Source organism: Carcharhinus amblyrhynchos, chromosome 31 (assembly GCF_965287045.1).
Source record: "Carcharhinus amblyrhynchos chromosome 31, sCarAmb.v2.hapA, whole genome shotgun sequence".
NCBI classification, from domain to species: Eukaryota; Metazoa; Chordata; class Chondrichthyes; order Carcharhiniformes; family Carcharhinidae; genus Carcharhinus; species Carcharhinus amblyrhynchos.
The window spans coordinates 15,621,967-15,639,814 of NC_137354.1; the positions used below are offsets into that span (position 1 = coordinate 15,621,967).

The 17,848-nt window shown below is 46.5% G+C and overlaps 1 protein-coding gene across 1 annotated transcript in view; it reads right to left on the reverse strand.

The window, feature by feature from the left end:
* caly (calcyon neuron-specific vesicular protein) overlaps window positions 1-17,848 on the reverse strand; it is a 48,991-nt gene that overhangs the window by 10,686 nt on the left and 20,457 nt on the right. The window contains exons 2-4 of the mRNA XM_080215775.1: window positions 14,368-14,521; window positions 4,309-4,428; window positions 4,044-4,157 (exon numbers count right to left, since the gene is read on the reverse strand). Coding sequence (XP_080071901.1) covers window positions 4,044-4,157; window positions 4,309-4,428; window positions 14,368-14,496 — 363 coding nt within the window. The 5' untranslated portion in view covers window positions 14,497-14,521. The remainder of the gene's footprint in view (window positions 1-4,043; window positions 4,158-4,308; window positions 4,429-14,367; window positions 14,522-17,848) is intronic.

Below are 17,848 nucleotides of genomic sequence, written 5' to 3' on the forward strand. Positions count from 1 at the left end.
CTGGATTGGGTCCGATATCTGGGTGATGGTACAGAAGCACAGCCACTCCCTTACCATGCCCATTTTTGCAGGAGGTATAAAGCTGGGAGGGGAGGCTATTTTTGGTGGTGGACAATCCAGCCAGGAGGCTGGTTCAAGATGAAACCACAGTAAGGCCTCATTACCATTACCCAGGCAAGGTTCCGGTGCCTGTAGTGCCTCCTGCAGGCCACTCCGCCATTTGGAGGAATAATACTCACGTTGCATGGCAGTGACCTGAAGGCCAATCCGGAGCACGGAGGCCTGGAGGTGGCAGCGTAGCACCCTTGGGAGACAAGACATTGCACCCTGAATTGATGCTCTCTCCACCGTTCTCAGTAGTGGAGAGGATCTCTGTTGCCTGAGGCTCAGATCAGACTCACACAGAGCCTTGCACAATTAGACCAAGCTAACAGGGAATGATACTGATGACCGGAAGCAGGAGAGAAAAGGCAGGGAACAAAGACTTCAGTTTTCATATTTAAATGAGGCCATTTGGCCCATCGATTCTGCACCGAAACTCCAAAAGCGCATCTTAGCCTGGCCCACTCCCCTGCCCTATCCCCCTAACCCCACGTGTTTACCATGACTAATCCACCAACAACACATCTTTGCACTTTGTGCAGCTCATGTAGTTGTGACTCATCCATAGGCAATGATGGTATTCTCGGAACTGTTTAGTACAGTCTATAAAATAGCACTCATTCCCAATTTTCATTCATTAACCTGATATTTTTCCTAGAATCCTGACAATCCAGAAGGATGCCATTTAGCCCATCGAGAATGCAATGACCATAATCCCACCCAGGCCCTATCCCCATGCACCCATGCATTTATCCTAGCTAGTCCCTCTGATACTAAGGGGCAATTTAGCATGGCCAATCCACCAGACCTGCACATCTTTGGACGCTTAAGGGGCAATTTTGCACGGCCAATCCACGCAACCTGAACGTCTTTGAATAATAAGGGGCAATTTATCACGGCCAATCCACATAATTTACACATCTTGGAGTGTGGGAGGAAACCAGAGCGCCTAGAGGAAACCCACGCAGACATGGGGAAAATGTGTAACCCAAGCCGGGAATGGAACCTGGATCCCTTTTCTTCTCTATGAACAGTATGCTTTGTCTGTATAGTGCGCAAGAAACAATACTTTTCACTGTATGCTAATACATATGACAATAATAAATCAAATCAAATCAACTTCCACATTCTCAACACATTCTGGGTTGGAGAAGGTTTATTGCAGTTATTATTTCTTTATAGCTCCCCCCCGACCCCCCCCCCCCACCCCCCTCCAATTCTGGACTTTCCCACAAGTGGAAACACTGGGTGGAATTTTACAGCCACTTTATGGCTGTTTTGCGGCAGGAAAATGTTGTAAAATTGGGCGTAAAGCGGCTAGCGCCAATGACACCGGTTTTCGTGCCCGTCACAATTTTACACCACCCGATTTCCAGCGTGATCAGCCTCTCACCGGAAATGGGCAAAAGGCTGCTTCATTTATTTAAATTTATGTGTTTGTTTATTTCAATGTGTTTAGCGAGCCCGGCGCTCGATTGTCCGGGAGAGGTTCTCTCCGGCGAGGAAAACACCCCCACCCCATGAACGGGGAACAGTTGTGTTCACCGGTAGAACTGGATACTTGGGAAAAAAATCTCGCAAAATTCCTCCCATCTCTGTAAATCTACTCTCCCATTCAAAACAGTGAAGATCTTTAATGGCTCACTTCTCACCTGACTCTTTCCTGAAGAAAGGTTCGGTCCTCGCTGATAGTGGTGTTGTTGTCTTGTCCACTGTGGGCAGTGTGAACCAGCCCTTTAACCCACTCCGAGATACCAGCTCTGCAGAGTTACCCTTGGCTCTGTACCAACACAGGGCAGCACCGTGGCACAGTAGTTAGCACTGCTGCCTCACAGCGCCAGGGACCCGGGTTCAATTCCCGCCTTGAGACACTGCCTGTATGGAGTCTGCACATTCTCCCCGTGTCTGCATGGGTTTCCTGCCACAGTCCGAAAGCCATGCGGGTTAGGGTGGATTGGCCATGCTAAAATTGCTATTTAGCATCAGGGGGGCTATTTAGGGTAAATGCATGAGGTTATGGGGGATAGGGCCTGGGTGGGATTGTGGTCGGTGCTGGCTCGGTGGGCCAAATGGCCTTCTTCTGGATTCTATGATCTACCAGTTAAAAACACAGCGAACGGTCGGAGCTGAGGAGCAGGTCCATTAATCGGGAGAAGCAGTTGTCATTCCAAACAGCTGCTAATAAGAAACTGTTTCTATAGTTACTAACATCGATGTGGGCCTTACATTCTGCCCGAGATGTTCAAGTGCTGTGGCACAATGGGCACCGCAATTATAAATCATCCTCACAGCTTTGTACAGCAAAGTCAGGCCCATAATTTCCCAATTAATATGATGAATAGTATTTGTGTTGTCAGTCCTTTGTAAATAATTGCTGTAATTTAACTAATAAACATTACAAATCGTTACTGTCGGATATGTTGCGTTGCAAGAGACCAAACAATATAAATATATTGATGCATTCATTCTGAGTCAGCTTGCATTTTTAATTGAATTACTTAGGGGAGCTGATTCCAACGGCAACTAAAAATGGGTGCAGGTTAATGGGGTGCAATTAATTGGTGCTGGGTGACTGCGATTCGGGTGAAGTGACAACGTGGAGCTGCTCTCCACATGACCCCCCCCCATTTGCATACCCAGTCAATGTGATGAGTGGGCTGGCGCATACAACCGACATCATCAATGTTGTGGCTTTCATTGCAGCTGTAGGTAGATGTTGTCCAGTGTCTGGTGGCTGCAGTGGAAGCTCAGACTGCTATCATGTGAGGTCAACTTGTTGCCATCATGCCTGTGGACTACATTATTCACAGGGTTGCAACGAGCTCTCCCCAACAGAGAGCCCAGGTCAGGGTGCGGCAGTGGCTCCCTGGAACACAAACCCGTTATCTTCTTACAGGAAGACAACATTCATACTCCTATCACTTCCTGCTCTGCCAGTACCTGTTAGCTGGGATGGGGCAGTCCACAGCTGGGCTCAATAGACCTAGACCTGCTTGAGGTGGTGGTGTTCCCTGGCTGTCCATAGTATCCCACAGTGAAACCCACTAACTTTCCAGCATCAACTGGGGGTCTCAGTGTGTCAGAACGTTAGGTCAGGCAAAGGCAAATGGTGCCAGAGGAATGCGGAAGCAACAGTGTTATGGGGCTGTGATTGTGTGCACTATAGTATTGTGCAGTGTCCACACACTATAATGCTGTACTGTACACTATGAAATTGCACACCATATGTCGATACACAATGGTGTTGTATAATATATTGTTCAGAGTGTCAACACACAAAGGGATTATATGGCATGTTGTACACAGCCAGTACACTGTGGTATTATAAAGTATTATAAAGTATGTCAATAGGCTATAATATTATACAGAGCATTGCAGCTTTTTAGTTGAACACTTTTGAACATAGAAAAATCATCAAATTCCTACAGCGCAGAAGGAGGGCATTCAGCCTGCACACACCCAGGCCCCATCCCCGTAACTCCACATATTTACCCTACTAATCCCCCTGACACTAAGAGTCAATTTAACATGGGCAATCCACGTAACCCGGACATCTTTCAGACTGTGGGAGGAAACCGGAGAACCCGGAGGAAACCCACGCAGACACTGGGAGAACGTGCAGACTCTGCACAGACAGTGACCCGAGCTGGGAATCGAATGGGGGTCCCTGGCGCTGTGAGGCAGCAGTGCTAACCACCGGTACCCAACTGCGTAGATTAGCAGCAAACAGGAATCACGATATATGGAAGCGATTGAGTGTTAATGCCAATCGCACGAACTTTACAAAAGATTCCTGTGAGAGTTTATTACATTGAGCTGAGCTGAAGGTCGCCAGCGCAACAACAGATGAGTAAATCCTCCCGGATGACATTCCTCTCATTGCCCATAATCTGCCGTGTAAAAGCTAGAAATAAAAAGAGGAGCATTGAGTGTCCGCTTACCTTAAATACAAAACCCTCTGGGCAGCTTAACTGGTCGTACCAGAATGCCTTGTACATGACCAGCATTAACAGGCAGGCCAGAAATGCCATCGTAATGAGAATCAATCCAGTAAGCTAAAGGAATCAAATCACATTGAGAGTGAGGAGCTGACAATATATATTCAATATGCACTGATTGTTATTCCACACGGATGTTTGATGATGAAAAAATGAACATTGTAGAAGGTGCGAGCAAGCTCTGTGTGAGATGGTGGAACCAAGTTACCTTGACTTTTTCTGAGACTTCATCGTAAAGGTTAATGTTGAGTTTCTTTATTCCGGGGATGTGGAGCTTTTTCTTTTTCTTCTGTTGCAACTGATATTCCGTCCTGGTCTTCACCACCACCTGTGGGTCATTGGGGTGAAAGTTAGTCTCTGGACAAAGTTTGTCAGGAGCATGTCAAAGTGAAAACCAAAATCTGCTTCCTCCCACTCACCACCCCTCAGGATTTGGCTGGTGTTCAGGTTCATAGTTAAAAAAAAGTCCTTTCTGATCCAACTAACTGGAAGAGCTAGCATACAATTGATGGCCCAAATGGTCTCCTGGGCTGTGTCATTCTATGATTTAGCTGCAAAGCAATTGAACTCTATCCTATCCCAATTTCAATGGAAGGGCATGTTCATTTGCTGACTTAATTGAATTTCAAGCTAGCTCACCATTTATTGGAATACAGGACAGTACAGCAGGCAGCTATTATAGAATCATTGAATCCTACAGTGCAGAGGAAGACCATTCGGCCCATCGAGTCTGCACCGACAACAATCCCATCCCTGTAACCCCACATAGTTACCTCACTAATCCCTCTAACCTATGCATCTTGGGAATTCCACCCAGGCCCTATCCCTGTAACCCCATATAGTTACCTCATTAATCCATCTAACCTAAACATCCCAGGACACTAAGGGGCAATTTAGCATGGCCAATGCACCTAACCCACACATCTCTGGACTGTGGGAGGAAACCAGAGTGCCCGGATGAAACCCACGCATGCATGGGGAGAATGTGCAGACTCCACACAGTTGGTGACCCAAGCCGGGAATCGAACCCAGGTCCCTGGTGCTGTGAGGTAGCAGTGCTAACCACTATGCTACTGTAATGCCCATCACCAGTTACAATCTAAAGCCATTCTCCAAGGAAAATAAATCATAATAAGATGGAGAGCCTGCAATAAGTTATTTTCTGATGAGCGATTACCTCATATGATCAGGGTGCTTAAGGAGAGTTTATTGACCAGGGCCTACTCTTCAACCACACTTGTCTATCCTTTTTCTCACACAACCTTTCCTGCTCCTGTTTCATTATCCACCCCTCCAACAGGGCAAATATCCATGCTGCAACTTACAGTCGTAAGACTGGCGGCTTCGTGCATCAAATTATTTGTGGCAGTAATATGCTCATGTGCTCCAAGAACCCTTGTGAGCAAAATACAAGAGATCACACCATGACAGCTGAGTAGGGGACTAGCCCAGGGCAAATTCCCTTCAACTATGATACAACCGCTATCCTGGGACAGACCAGCAAAGTCAACCAGTAAGATTATTTTAACAAGGAAACAAAGAACAAAGAACAGGAACAGGCCCTTCTGCCCACCAAGCCTGTACGTTGTCCTATCTAGACCGACCGCCTGTATCCCTCCATCCCCTGTCTGTTCATGTGTCTATCCAGGTAAGTCTTAAATATCGCGAACGTATCTGCCTCAACCACCTCACTTGGCAGTGCATTCCAGGCCCCCACCGTCCACTGTGTAAAAAAACTACCCCCCCATACATCTCCAGTGAACCTTCCTGCACCACCCCACCCCCCGCACCACTTACCTTGAACATTTCCCCCCACATTTCTGCCCTGGGAAAAAGCTTCCAGTTGTTCAACTTATCTGTACCCCTCATCATTTTATGAACATCTATCAGGCCAAACCCTCAGTCTCCGTCTCCGTCTCTCCAGGGAGAACAACCCCAGTTTATTCAATCTCTCCTCATTGCTGATACCCTCCATACCAGGCAACGCCCTGGTAAACCTTTTCTGTACTCACTCCTAAGCCTCCACATCCTTCTGGCAATGTGGCGACCAGAACGGGACACAGTATTCCAGATGTGGCCCAACCAATGTTTTAAATAACTGTAACATAATTGGTCAACTGGGTGACAGAGGCACAACTGAGCCACGGAAAACTTTTGCCAGTTGGGTGAGACGGTGTTCACAGTGGTTAGCACTGCTGCCTCAAAATACCAGGGACTCAGGTTTGATTCCTGGCTTGGATCACTGTCTGTGTGGAGTTTGCAAGTTCTCCCCGTGTCTGTGCGGGTTTCCTCCGGATGCTCGGGTTTCTTCCCACAGTCCAAAGATGTGTGGGTTCGGTGGGTTGGCCATGTTTAAGTGCCCCTTAGTGTCAGGGGGAATAATTAGGGTAAATGCATGGGGATGTGGGGATAGGGCCCGTATGGGATTGTGGTCGGTGCAGACTCAATGGGCCGAATGGCCTCCTTCTGCACTGTCGAGACTCGATGATTCTATGATACTCGATGTCCCAGCCGATGAAGGCAAGCATGCCTTCTAGGGATGTGGCTATGTGAATGGACATGATAAAAACATGCCAATTACACTACTCACAGTCTTCAATACTCTTCCCTGCAGCCTCACCATGTACTATCCATCTGATATGCCATGACCTTCAGATTAATGTTGAGGCTGTGTGTAGTGTGCAGATTCTACCCTCACACCAGAGTTCTGCTCCACAATGCTGCTCTCTAAACTTCCCCACGTAATCTGTTTCTTGCCATCAGTGCAGACACAGTCCCACACTCCCAGCGAAGGGCTGTTCTCAAAGAAACTGAGAATTGGAGGTAAGGCTACAAATACTGCAGCATCGACACTCCAATCTTAGCTGTTTTCCAGCACTGCCCTCCAATGGGACCACAGCTTCACAGGCATGTCTGTACAATGCTATCGACTCGCATAACGGTTCAGTAACAGATTAGCAGGGTCAAACTCTTCAGGACACAATTGGAAAGTTCCTGTATCACCTGATCCAACATTCGGGGGAAACTATAATAACATTATAATAAGGCTGGAACTGTGGAAAGGGGCTAAGTTCCAAAAGTATGCATTGAGTGTGTGAGGTCATTAATGTGCGAATCTCTATTATGATTTGTGCAGTAGAGATTGTGCTGATAAATCCATTAAATGTAAATTTAGTCAAACTCAAAGATAATAGATTACTGATTTTCCACCACTCTTATGACCCTTTGTTCATGACACCATCCTATATTAGTGTGTGTCTAAACCAAACCTAGTTTCACTTCTGAAATGGGGTCATTGGAAATGGGGTCATTAGCAATGGGGGTCATTGGCAATGGGGTCATTGGCAATGGGGTCATTGGCAATGAGATCATTGGCAGTGGGGTCATTGGTAATGGGGCCATTAATAATGAGGTTATTAACAATGAGGTCATTGGTAGTGGGGTCATCAGCAATGGGGGTCATTGGCAGTGGGGTCATTGGTAATGGGGTCATTAATAATGGGGTCATTGGCAGTGGGGTCATTGGTAATGGGGTTATTAATAATGGGGTCATTAATAATGGGGTCATTAATAATGGGATCATTGGCAATGGGGTTGTAGATGGAGTAAGAATGACTACAACAATAATTTAACAACAATAATGGTAATATTGGCTTTAAGATGGCTATTCTGGCTGAGAGTTAAGCCTGCTGGGATTTTTGGTCAATTTACAATTAAAACCAGCTGCAGATCATAAAGTTGTTCTGAATCAGGGTTCTGGTCTGTTAACTAACACCTGAAACTTCCTGTGTTGACCAAATAAAGAAAGTTGTTTATTTTCTAGCAGACTTGGTGGCATCAAATTTTCTTGCTGTTGCGTCAAGGACATGCAATCTGAGCTAAATGTAGTGGTGTCGTTCACAAGTAATTTCACTGGCTGCCCGAACCAGGTGGTTACACCGTTGGCTGGATGACAGAGAATCTTCTGGAAGCATTTGGAAGAATTTGTAGACAAAGACATGAGTAGTCCTTTGTCTCCAGCGATACTTGGAGAGACTACCCATCAGAGAAATATGCTCTGAAGGGATTTTCCTCAGAGAAGAATACAAAGATAGGTCCTAGAAAGAAAAGTATTTGGTCAATTCTTCCCTACACCCGATTGTGTCTACTTCAGTTAAATAACTAAAGTTAATGTTCAGCTAAGAGTTAAATTAGTAAAGGAGTTAAAGAGTTGCAAGTGCTTAAGTTTGAGTTGGTATCTAAATGTTAAACAAAGACAGATTGTTGGATTAATTAAGAGTCGATTCCTGTTCTTGCTTGTTTCATTAAACTGGAATGCTTGGAAGGTGTATAAATTAAAAGCCAAATATTATCATTGGCTTCAGGGCTATTAGAATCATAGAATCCCTACCATGCAGGAAGAGGCCATTTGGCCCATCGAGTCTGCACCGACCACAATCCCACCCAGGCCCTATTCCTGTAACCCCACATATTTACCCTGCTAATCCCCCTGACACTAGGGTCAATTTAGCATAGCCAATCAACTTAACTCGCACACCTTTGGACTGTGGGAGGAAACCGGAGCACCCGAAGGAAAACCACGCAGATATGGGGAGACCGTGCAAACTCCACACAGACGGTGACCCGAGCTGGGAGTTGAACCCCGATCCCTGGTGTTGTAAAGCAGCAGTGCTAACCACTTAGCCAGCGTGCCACTGTGTTTCTTTAATTATCTTACATTTGCATTATATGGGCTTCTTTGAGATTTATTTTAATATATCCTTCCTTGCAGTCAAAGGAATTGGAACTTAGAAACCAATTTACATCGCAGTGATCAGGACTGTTCATTCTGACTGTGAGGGACTATTTTTGAGCACAGACTCAGCACTGTGTGACAGACACGCACCCAAAACTAAAACGCCCGAGGACCTATAGAAATTGGTCCTTGTGTTTTCATGTGCGCATTTGAGACGGCTATCCAGAATTGGTCGCATCTTCACAGAGAGATGCCCAGCTGAGAAAAGGACCAATTTCAGCCCGTCTATAGGGCAGGGTCTTCAGCAATGCTCCAGGAAGTTGTGACGACGGAATGGATTACTGGCGTGTGGGGTTGGGGGCGGTGGTGGGACGACTGCAATGCTTTAATGGTCAGTATAGAACTTCTGCCCTGCTGATGGATGATTCATTTTGCAATAACAAACTTCAATGGGCCCCTCTTTGACACATTTGAATCTAAGGCCTACTGTGTGCCTAAACAAACATCTTAATTCAGCAGTGGAGCCAACATCTACATTGAATCCCTACCGTCCAGGAGAAGGCCATTTGGCCAATCGAGTCTGTACCGACCACAATCGCAGAGGGAGCAAGTTGGCCCACTGCTCACTTGGTTTATTTTGCATCCTTTCTATGCCCCCCCAAAATATGGATGCAACACAGACCAATTTCCAGCTACTGGTACCAAGATCCTTTCAAAATGGAAACATTTACAGAAAATGATGCATCACTTCAGCAGCATTATGCCTAGTTTTTGGTCAAATTGATTTCCTTTCCAATTTAGATGGATTAGCGAGTGTAAAGGATATCATCAGGATAAGATACCCTGACTAATCACATTGGGTGGCACAGTGGCTCGCACTGCTGCCTCACAACACCAAGGACCTGGGTTCGACTCCTGATTTGGGTCACTGTCTGTGTGGAGTTTGCACATTCTTTCCCGTGTCTACGTGGGTTTCCTCCAGTGCTCTGGTTTCCTCCAGCAGTCCAAAAGACGAGCTGGTTAGGTGGACTGGCCCCTTAGAGCAAAGAAAGTTACAGCACAGGAAAAGTCCTTAGGCCCTCCAAGCTGCCCCTCTGAATTAAAAACCCCCACCCTCCCAGGGACCTTATCCTTCTATTCCCATCCTATTCATGTATTTGTCAAGACACTCCTTAAAAGTCACTATCATATCTGCTTCCACTGCCTATCCCGGCAGCGAGTTCCAGGCACACACCACCCTCTGTGTAAAAAACTTGTCTTGTACATCTCCTTTAAACTTTGCCCCTCACACCTTAAACCTGTGCCCCCCTGGTAATTGGCTCTTCCACCCCGGGAAAAAACTTCTGACTATCCATCCATTCCTTAGGGGGATTAATGGGGTAAATACTTGGAGTTATGGGGTAAACCTGGTTATGTGTCAGTGCAGGCTCGATGGGCCAAATGGCCTCCTTCTGCATTGTCAGGATTCTAGTCTAAGGAATCGATAAGTGGGTGGCAGATGGCAATTTGGATGATCTGTCTGTTAATTTGTCTAACCAGCGAATGTGATTGTTTTATCATAACCAGGTCTTGTACAAATGCCATAATTTAAGAAGAGACTTTAAGAGCGCAAGGAAGCTGTGTACCATCAAGGCAGTGCAGGTCTTTAGCTGCGTCTATTTATTCCACTCCTTTCTCACCACTGGACTCTCAGTAACTTCTCAATAACTGTCTGGGACATCTTGTGACTGGAACTGCGGCACTGAAGGGTCTATTTTAAGCTGCGAATTCTTCGGAAACAAATGTTGCCACCACGCATTTCGTCACATGCCAAATATTTCACAGCCCCCTGTAGCGGAACTGGATTGAGTGATTTATTACTGAGCTATATGGATCAGAAAGACTCCAGCAGTAATCTTATGGTCTGTGACTTTATCTCAGCCCAGATATCAATACAAAATTGCAATTGCCTTCAGTGCGATAGGCACTCAGTGGGGGGTGAGGGGATCAGGGACAATTTCTGCCTCTCGTTGCTGGTAATTTTGGACAGAGTACATGATAGGGGATCAAACCATTTGGTGGAGCTGCATGGTTAAATAACCTATTAGCTCCTGATGAGACTATGGACAGAATTTTATGAGAATGATTCTGGCTAGCGTGGAAATGGGAGAGTTGCAGATCCATTTTTTGTATACCCACAAGATTTCACACACAATCTATTGGGTATACAGAAAAATGGTCTAGGGACCATTACTAGCTGCTACAGATGGTAGGCTGGGCTTAATTTGCCAGCTAGCCTACAGAGGGAGCTATTGCGCATGTGCAGTCATCTGTTTCTGCACATGCATAATAGCAACTGTCTGAACTAAAAGCCCCTACTCTTCCAGGGAGGGAGCTAGTGCACATGCGCAACAGACAAAGAGCTGTCAGGCCCGTGCTGCTGCAGGCAGTCTCAGCAAACTTCCCCCTTGTAACATGGTCGATTGCAAGCACAACAAGCAGTCCAAAAGCAGTCCCAACTGCACCCACCCCCCCCACCACCCAGACTGATCATACCCCACCATCAATGGCGGTGGAGAGGGGCCCCACTCCCTCCCACTCACACCAATTGCCTGCAGAGTGGCAATGTCCCCCCCACTTCCCCCAATCACAGGCAGATTGCGCAGTGGCCCCTTTCCCTCCCGATTGACCCACTTCAGACCCCATCCCCATAGGCTATGCTCCTATAAGTCCCACCCCCATTAGACCCAGCCCCCCCATAGATACTGTCCCCAGAGACTCCATCCCTTGGCACTGCCCACTGAGCATTACTGAGGTGCCAGACTGGCAGTGCCGAGGTCCCAGGCTGGCACTGCCCAAGATGCACCCCTCCTTGCCTTCGGTCTCCCGGGACCTCCAGTTCCACCAGCAAGGTCAACACGGCTGTTCCCCGTTCATGGGGAGCAAGGGTTTTTGTCGCCATAGAGAACCTCTCCTGGTGAGGCCATGGCAAGCAAGCCCAGACAATTGAGCTCCAGGCTCGCTAAAGATACACTAATCAACATTATAATATATTACCATAATTTATTCAGCCTCTTGCCCATTTCCAGCTCTTGTAAAATTGTAAACGCTGGGAAATCGGGCGTGATGCTGATTTCTTGGCTCTCCCGTGGTTTTGCTGGTTCACTCCTCCCATCGATGGGTGAGCAAACCGGCCAAACTCCATCCATAAGAATGGTCACTTCAGCAAAGTACCAGCAGGACCATCTGGGTTGAGAGAATTGTACTGTCGGAACAGTCAGCGCCCTTGGGAGAGGACAGAGAAAGCTTCGATATTGAACAGTTTTGCAGTAGTGATTTTCCCTTCCATTCCATGGGCTCACTGCCCAAAGGCAGTTCTTTGACTCACTGTCTGCTGATTCCGTCTTTGTCTATTGAATTCACACTTTTTTCACCGGCATAAGTAAAAATCGGGGTTAAGATGACTGAGCCCATTCAGACTGCGGGTTTAGGCACTGTTCCTCACCACAATGTTCCTTGAAATAAAAAATATCCCACTTTACACACATTACTGATCAGGTATAAATCCCACAGCTGAACTGACAGAAGATATCAGGTTGGGTATTGCCTCTAGTTATGTTGTGGAGTAGATCACAGTCGATTGATAATCTGATGTTTGTTAATGTTCATTATCTACTGGGAGGTAAATATCTGTCAGATTCATTATGCTGACTTTAATTAATATGTTTTTCTAAATTCTAAATTATTTACAGTCTGCAATTAACATAAATCACCATAATGTCTTTAGTCATCAATTCGATTGATTGCAGTATAAGCAAAAACAAACATGTTATGTTATACAAAGCCCTAATCTTATTCTGGTTTAACCAGCTGAGCAGCACAGTGGTTAGCACTGCTGCCTCACAGAACGAGGGACCTGGGTTCGATTCCTGGCTCGGGTCACTGTCTTTGAGGAGTCTGAATGTTCTCCCTGTGTCTGCATGGGTTTCCTCTGGGTGCTCCAATTGCTTCCCACAATCCAAAAGATGTGCTGGTTAGGTGCATTGGGCCATGTTAAATTCTCCCTCAGTGTACCCGAACAGGCGCCGGAGTGTGGTGACTGGGGGATTTTCACAGTAACTTCATTGCAGTGTTAATGTAAGCCTACTTGTGACTAATAAACAAATCTTAACTTTAACTTGTGCAGTCCTGCTCTGAAGTATTCATTTTCCTGGACTCCTAAACTGGATACAAAATAGGTTCCACTGTGTCCAGGCTTAAGACAGCAGTGATATTAATTTATAGGTAAATGAGTTTACCTCTCCACTGAAATAGCGGGGGAATTCATGCCGATATGTTGTGTATTTGTACGTTAGTGCCCCATGGTGTGACTGATTTCTCATTCAATAGCCATTGTCAGCTTTCAATATCTTGGCACACGCATGTGGGGTGCCGCTTTTGCCATTTTAAGTGCCGTTTTCTCCCCTTTCATTTTGGTCACATTCTAGCGTGGGGATGGGTAACCCACCACATGCGGCCCATCTGTGTTCTGAGTGCGGCCTCCACGAGATATTGTGTTGACTGTTCGATTCCAGGCTTGGGCCACCATCTGTGCAGAGTCTGCACATTCTCCCCGTGTCTGCGTGGGTTTCCTCTGGGTGCTCCAGTTTCCTCCCACAGTCAGAAAGACATGCTGGTTAGGTGCGCTGGCCGTGCTAAATTCTCCCCCAGTGCACCCGAACAGGCGCCAGAATGTGGCAACTGGGGATTTTCACAGTGGCTTCATTGCAGTGTTAACTAATAAGTAGGGAACAAACTCATTGGCTGGAATTTTACCGGCACACCCACCCGAGGCTGGTACAATTGCACCCTGGCCAATGGAGAATGCCTTTCTGTGAGTGTTGCCCACCCAAGGCGGGCGTGCCGGTTAAACCAGGGCCATTCTGTGGTGAGCTAGAGGTTTGAATTCTAACCTCCAAGGCCAGTTCTTAACTTCCTCATCGTGCTTTAGTGTGAAAGGGAAATAGAGTGGATGTTCAGAGATTATTTCCTCAGATGGATGTAGCTGTTACTAGGGGGCATAACTATAAGGTTCATGGTGGGAGATATAGGAGGGATGTCCAAGGTAGGGTCTTTATTCAGAGAGTGGTTGGGGTGTGGAATGGACTGCCTGCTGTGATAGTGGAGTCGGACACTTTAGGAACTTTCAAGTGGTTATTGGATAGGCACATGGAGCACACCAGAATGATAGGGAGTGGGATAGCTTGATCTTGGGTTTGGGCAAAGCTCGGCACAACATCGAGGGCTGAAGGGCCTGTACTGTGCTGTAATGTTCTATATTCTATGAATAAAATAATTTTGCTGTGAGCCATTATTATAAATTGGTGTGGTCAAGTTGTTTAAAGTCCTAATTTCATCCCTTTTTAAACCCTATGTTTATGTGCGCATGAACATTCTCTATCAGTTATCTGTTTGAGTGATGCTGGACAGCCACAGTGACAGTTACTGCCTCCGGATGTGACTCAAGCCTCTTTCCCTCAAACCCCAGCACCGATGCCCAGTGTTTCTGCGTACCTTCTCGGGGACAGGCTGCTGAAGCTGGTTGACATCCAGTGGGGTTATCAGCGGGATGTTGTCAAAGCCATCATCAGCTCCGTGCTCTTTCTCTGTCTTCTCAGAGAGGTTGCATCCAGGCTTCACCATGTCTGGTTGGAATTACAGACCTCGCCTGAAGAAGGAGATGAAAACAAGTTAGCAAGTGTAATAAGTCCTCAGAGGCAGCGGTCAATAGAGTCCATACAATCCCTACAGTGCAGGAGGAGGACATTCGGCCCATCGAGTCTGCACCAACCACAATCCCACCCAGCCCTTATTCCCGTAACCCCACATATTTTCACTGCTAATCCCCCTGACACTAGGGTCATGTCAGCATGGCTGATCCACCTAACCCTCACATCTTTGGACTGTGGGAGGAAACCGGAGCATCCGGAGGAAACCCACGCTGACGTGGGGAGAACATGCAATCTCCACACAGATAGTGACCTGAGGCCAGAGTTGAACCTGGGTGCCTGGCGCCGTGAGGCAGCAGTGCTAACCACTGTGCCACCCTAAGTTCTAATGACCCCATTTCTGGCTCCAATATATGGAAGTGTATTTTTAGGGAGGGTTCAGTCAGGGTCACTGCAAAAACAAAATATAGCGGGTACCAGAAATTTGAAGAATTAGCGGTGTTTCTCTCCCCGCAGAAAAGCAGCTGGCATAATAAAGGACCCCACACACCTGGACATTCTCTCTTCCACCTTCTTCCGGCAGGAAAAAGATGCAAAAGTCTAAGGTCAGGTATAAACTGACTCAAGAACAGCTTCTTCCCTGCTGCCATCAGACTTTTGAATGGACCTATCTCACATGAAGTTGATCATTCTGTATACCCTAGCTATGACTGTGAAACCACAATCTGCACTCTCTCGCCTCCTTCTCTATGAACGGTACACTTTGTCTGTAGAGCATGCAAGAAACAATACCTTTCGCTGTGTACTAATACATGTGAAAATAATAAATCAAATCAAAGGTGGGACATTCAAATGCTTAATGTTCTTTTACACTGAAGGGTGTACAAAGTGTGCCTGGCATTCTGGGGCAGAATATCAGCAAGACATCAAGAGCGGGATTTTCCAGCCACACTCTCCCCACTGCCGGAAAATCCCACCTGAGGTCAATGGGCCATTACATGGTCCGTGCCCTGCCCACGTACTGTCCACGAGGAATGGGAAAATTCTGCCCCAAAGATTTCAAGACACCATTTTATAGATTCGTAGCATCCCTGCAGTGCAGAAGGAGGCCATTCAGTGTATCGAGTCTGCACTGATAACAATGCCACTCAGGCCCTATCCCTGTAACCCCACATATCTACCCCTCTAATCCCTCTAACCTACGCATCCTAGGACATGAAGGGGCAATTTTAGCATGGCCAATCCACCTAACCCACACACCTTTGGAGTGTGGGAGGAAACCGGAGCACCTGGACGAAACCCACGCAGATACGAGGAGAACCCGCAAACTCCACACAGACAGTGACTCAAGCCGGGAATCGAACCCAGGTCCCTGGAGCTGTGGGACAGCAGTGCTAATCACTGTGCCACCACACTGCCCAAATTTTGAAGAAAAGGAGGAGCTTCTGCTGCGTGACATGGCCAATCTTCATGCTGCAGTTAGCCTCACAAAAGAGACATTATTTGGTCACAATCACATTGTTGTCTGTGGGAGCTTGCTGTGCAATAATCAGTTGCCCTGCTTCCTAAATCACCGATAGGAACTGCCCTCAATGAACAACAGGATTCAGTTTGCACAAAGACATTCCACAAATGACCTCTGCAGGTACTCAAATAAAACACTGGCTCTTTAATCCCATGAGTTTGCACTGGACTTGATACAGAATGTAGGGTTAAAGGATAATGTCCTAACTGTGCAACCTTAACATAACGTGAGTAATCAGAGCGTGCGACTTTTTGGAGGGTCAATATTACACCATTTATAGACCAATATTATTGAACATGGTGGCAGCTTTGTCTAATTCCTAAGAAAGTGTTTCACTGAAGCATCCAACAATCCTGATTGCTCCTTTCTCTGACGCCAGACTCAGTGGTATTCCCAATTTCCCAGGGGTGACTCCGAATGATAGTCTCCCATAAGGTCAACATCTAACAAAAAGCACAGTTACACAAAATAACCAAATTCAACTGAATCTCCAGATCAGCTGGGTCCAAAGACACACATCAGACACCTACCTTGATCCTTATTTCATAGCTTAATATTGCATGCCAGCATGACTAGGAATGATGCAGAACACCAACAATCTGGATTGATTGATTCAGATGGTTAGCCCCACTGCCTCACAGCACCAGGGACCCTGGTTTGATTCTGGCCTTCAGTGGCTGTCTCTGCGTAGCCTGCACATTCTCCCCGTGTCTGCATGGGTTTCCTCCAGGCGCTCAGGTTCCCTTCCACAGTCCAAAGGTACGCAGGTTAGGTGGATTAGTCATGCTAAATCCACCTAACCTGCACAATGACAATAACCTCTCCCTCAACGTCAACAAACTGAAGGAGATAGTCATCGACTTCAGGAAGCAGAAAGGAGAATATACCCCTGTCTACATCAATGGGGATGAAGTAGAAATGGTCGAGAGCTTCAAGATTTTAGGTGTCCAGATCACCAACAACCTGTCCTGGTCCCTCCATGCTGACACTATAGCTAAGAAAGCCCACCAACGCCTCTATTTTGTCAGAAGGCTAAGGAAACTTGGCATGTCAGCTACGACTCTCACCAACTTTTACAGATGCACCATAGAAAGCATTCTTTCTGGTTGTATCACAGCTTGGTATGGCTCCTACTCTGCCCAAGACTGCAAGAAACTACAAAAGGTTGTGAATGTAGCCCAATCCATCACACAAACCAGCCTCCCATCCATTGACTGTCTTTACTTCCAGCTGCCTCTGAAAAGCAGCCTGCATTATTAAGGATCCCATGCACCCCGGACATTCTTTCTTCTACCTTAAGCTACTAAAGTTTGAAGTCACGTACCAACTGACTCAAGAACAGCTTCTTCCCTGCTGCCATCAGACTTTGGAATTGACATATCTCGCACTAAGTTGATCTTTCTCTACACCCTAGCTACAACTGTAACACTACATTCTGCACCCTCTTCTTTCCATCTCTATGAATGGTATGCCTTGTCTGTACAGCGCGCAAAAAGCAATACTTTTCATTGTATGTTAATACATGTGACAATAATAATTCATATCAGATCAAATCAAATTGCCCCTTAGTGTCCCAAGATGGTTAGGTCAAGTGGATTGGCTGTGCTAAATTATCCAAAGATAGGTAGGTTAAATGGGATTAGCTGTGGTAAATGTGTGGTGTTTACAGGGTTAGGATGGAGGAGAGGATCTGGGTAAGATTCATTCAAAGAGTAGGTGCACACTCAACAGGCCAAATGGCCTCTTCTGCACTGTCAGGAATCTACGATGGTTCTATGACAAATGGAATGCAGTGGGCTGC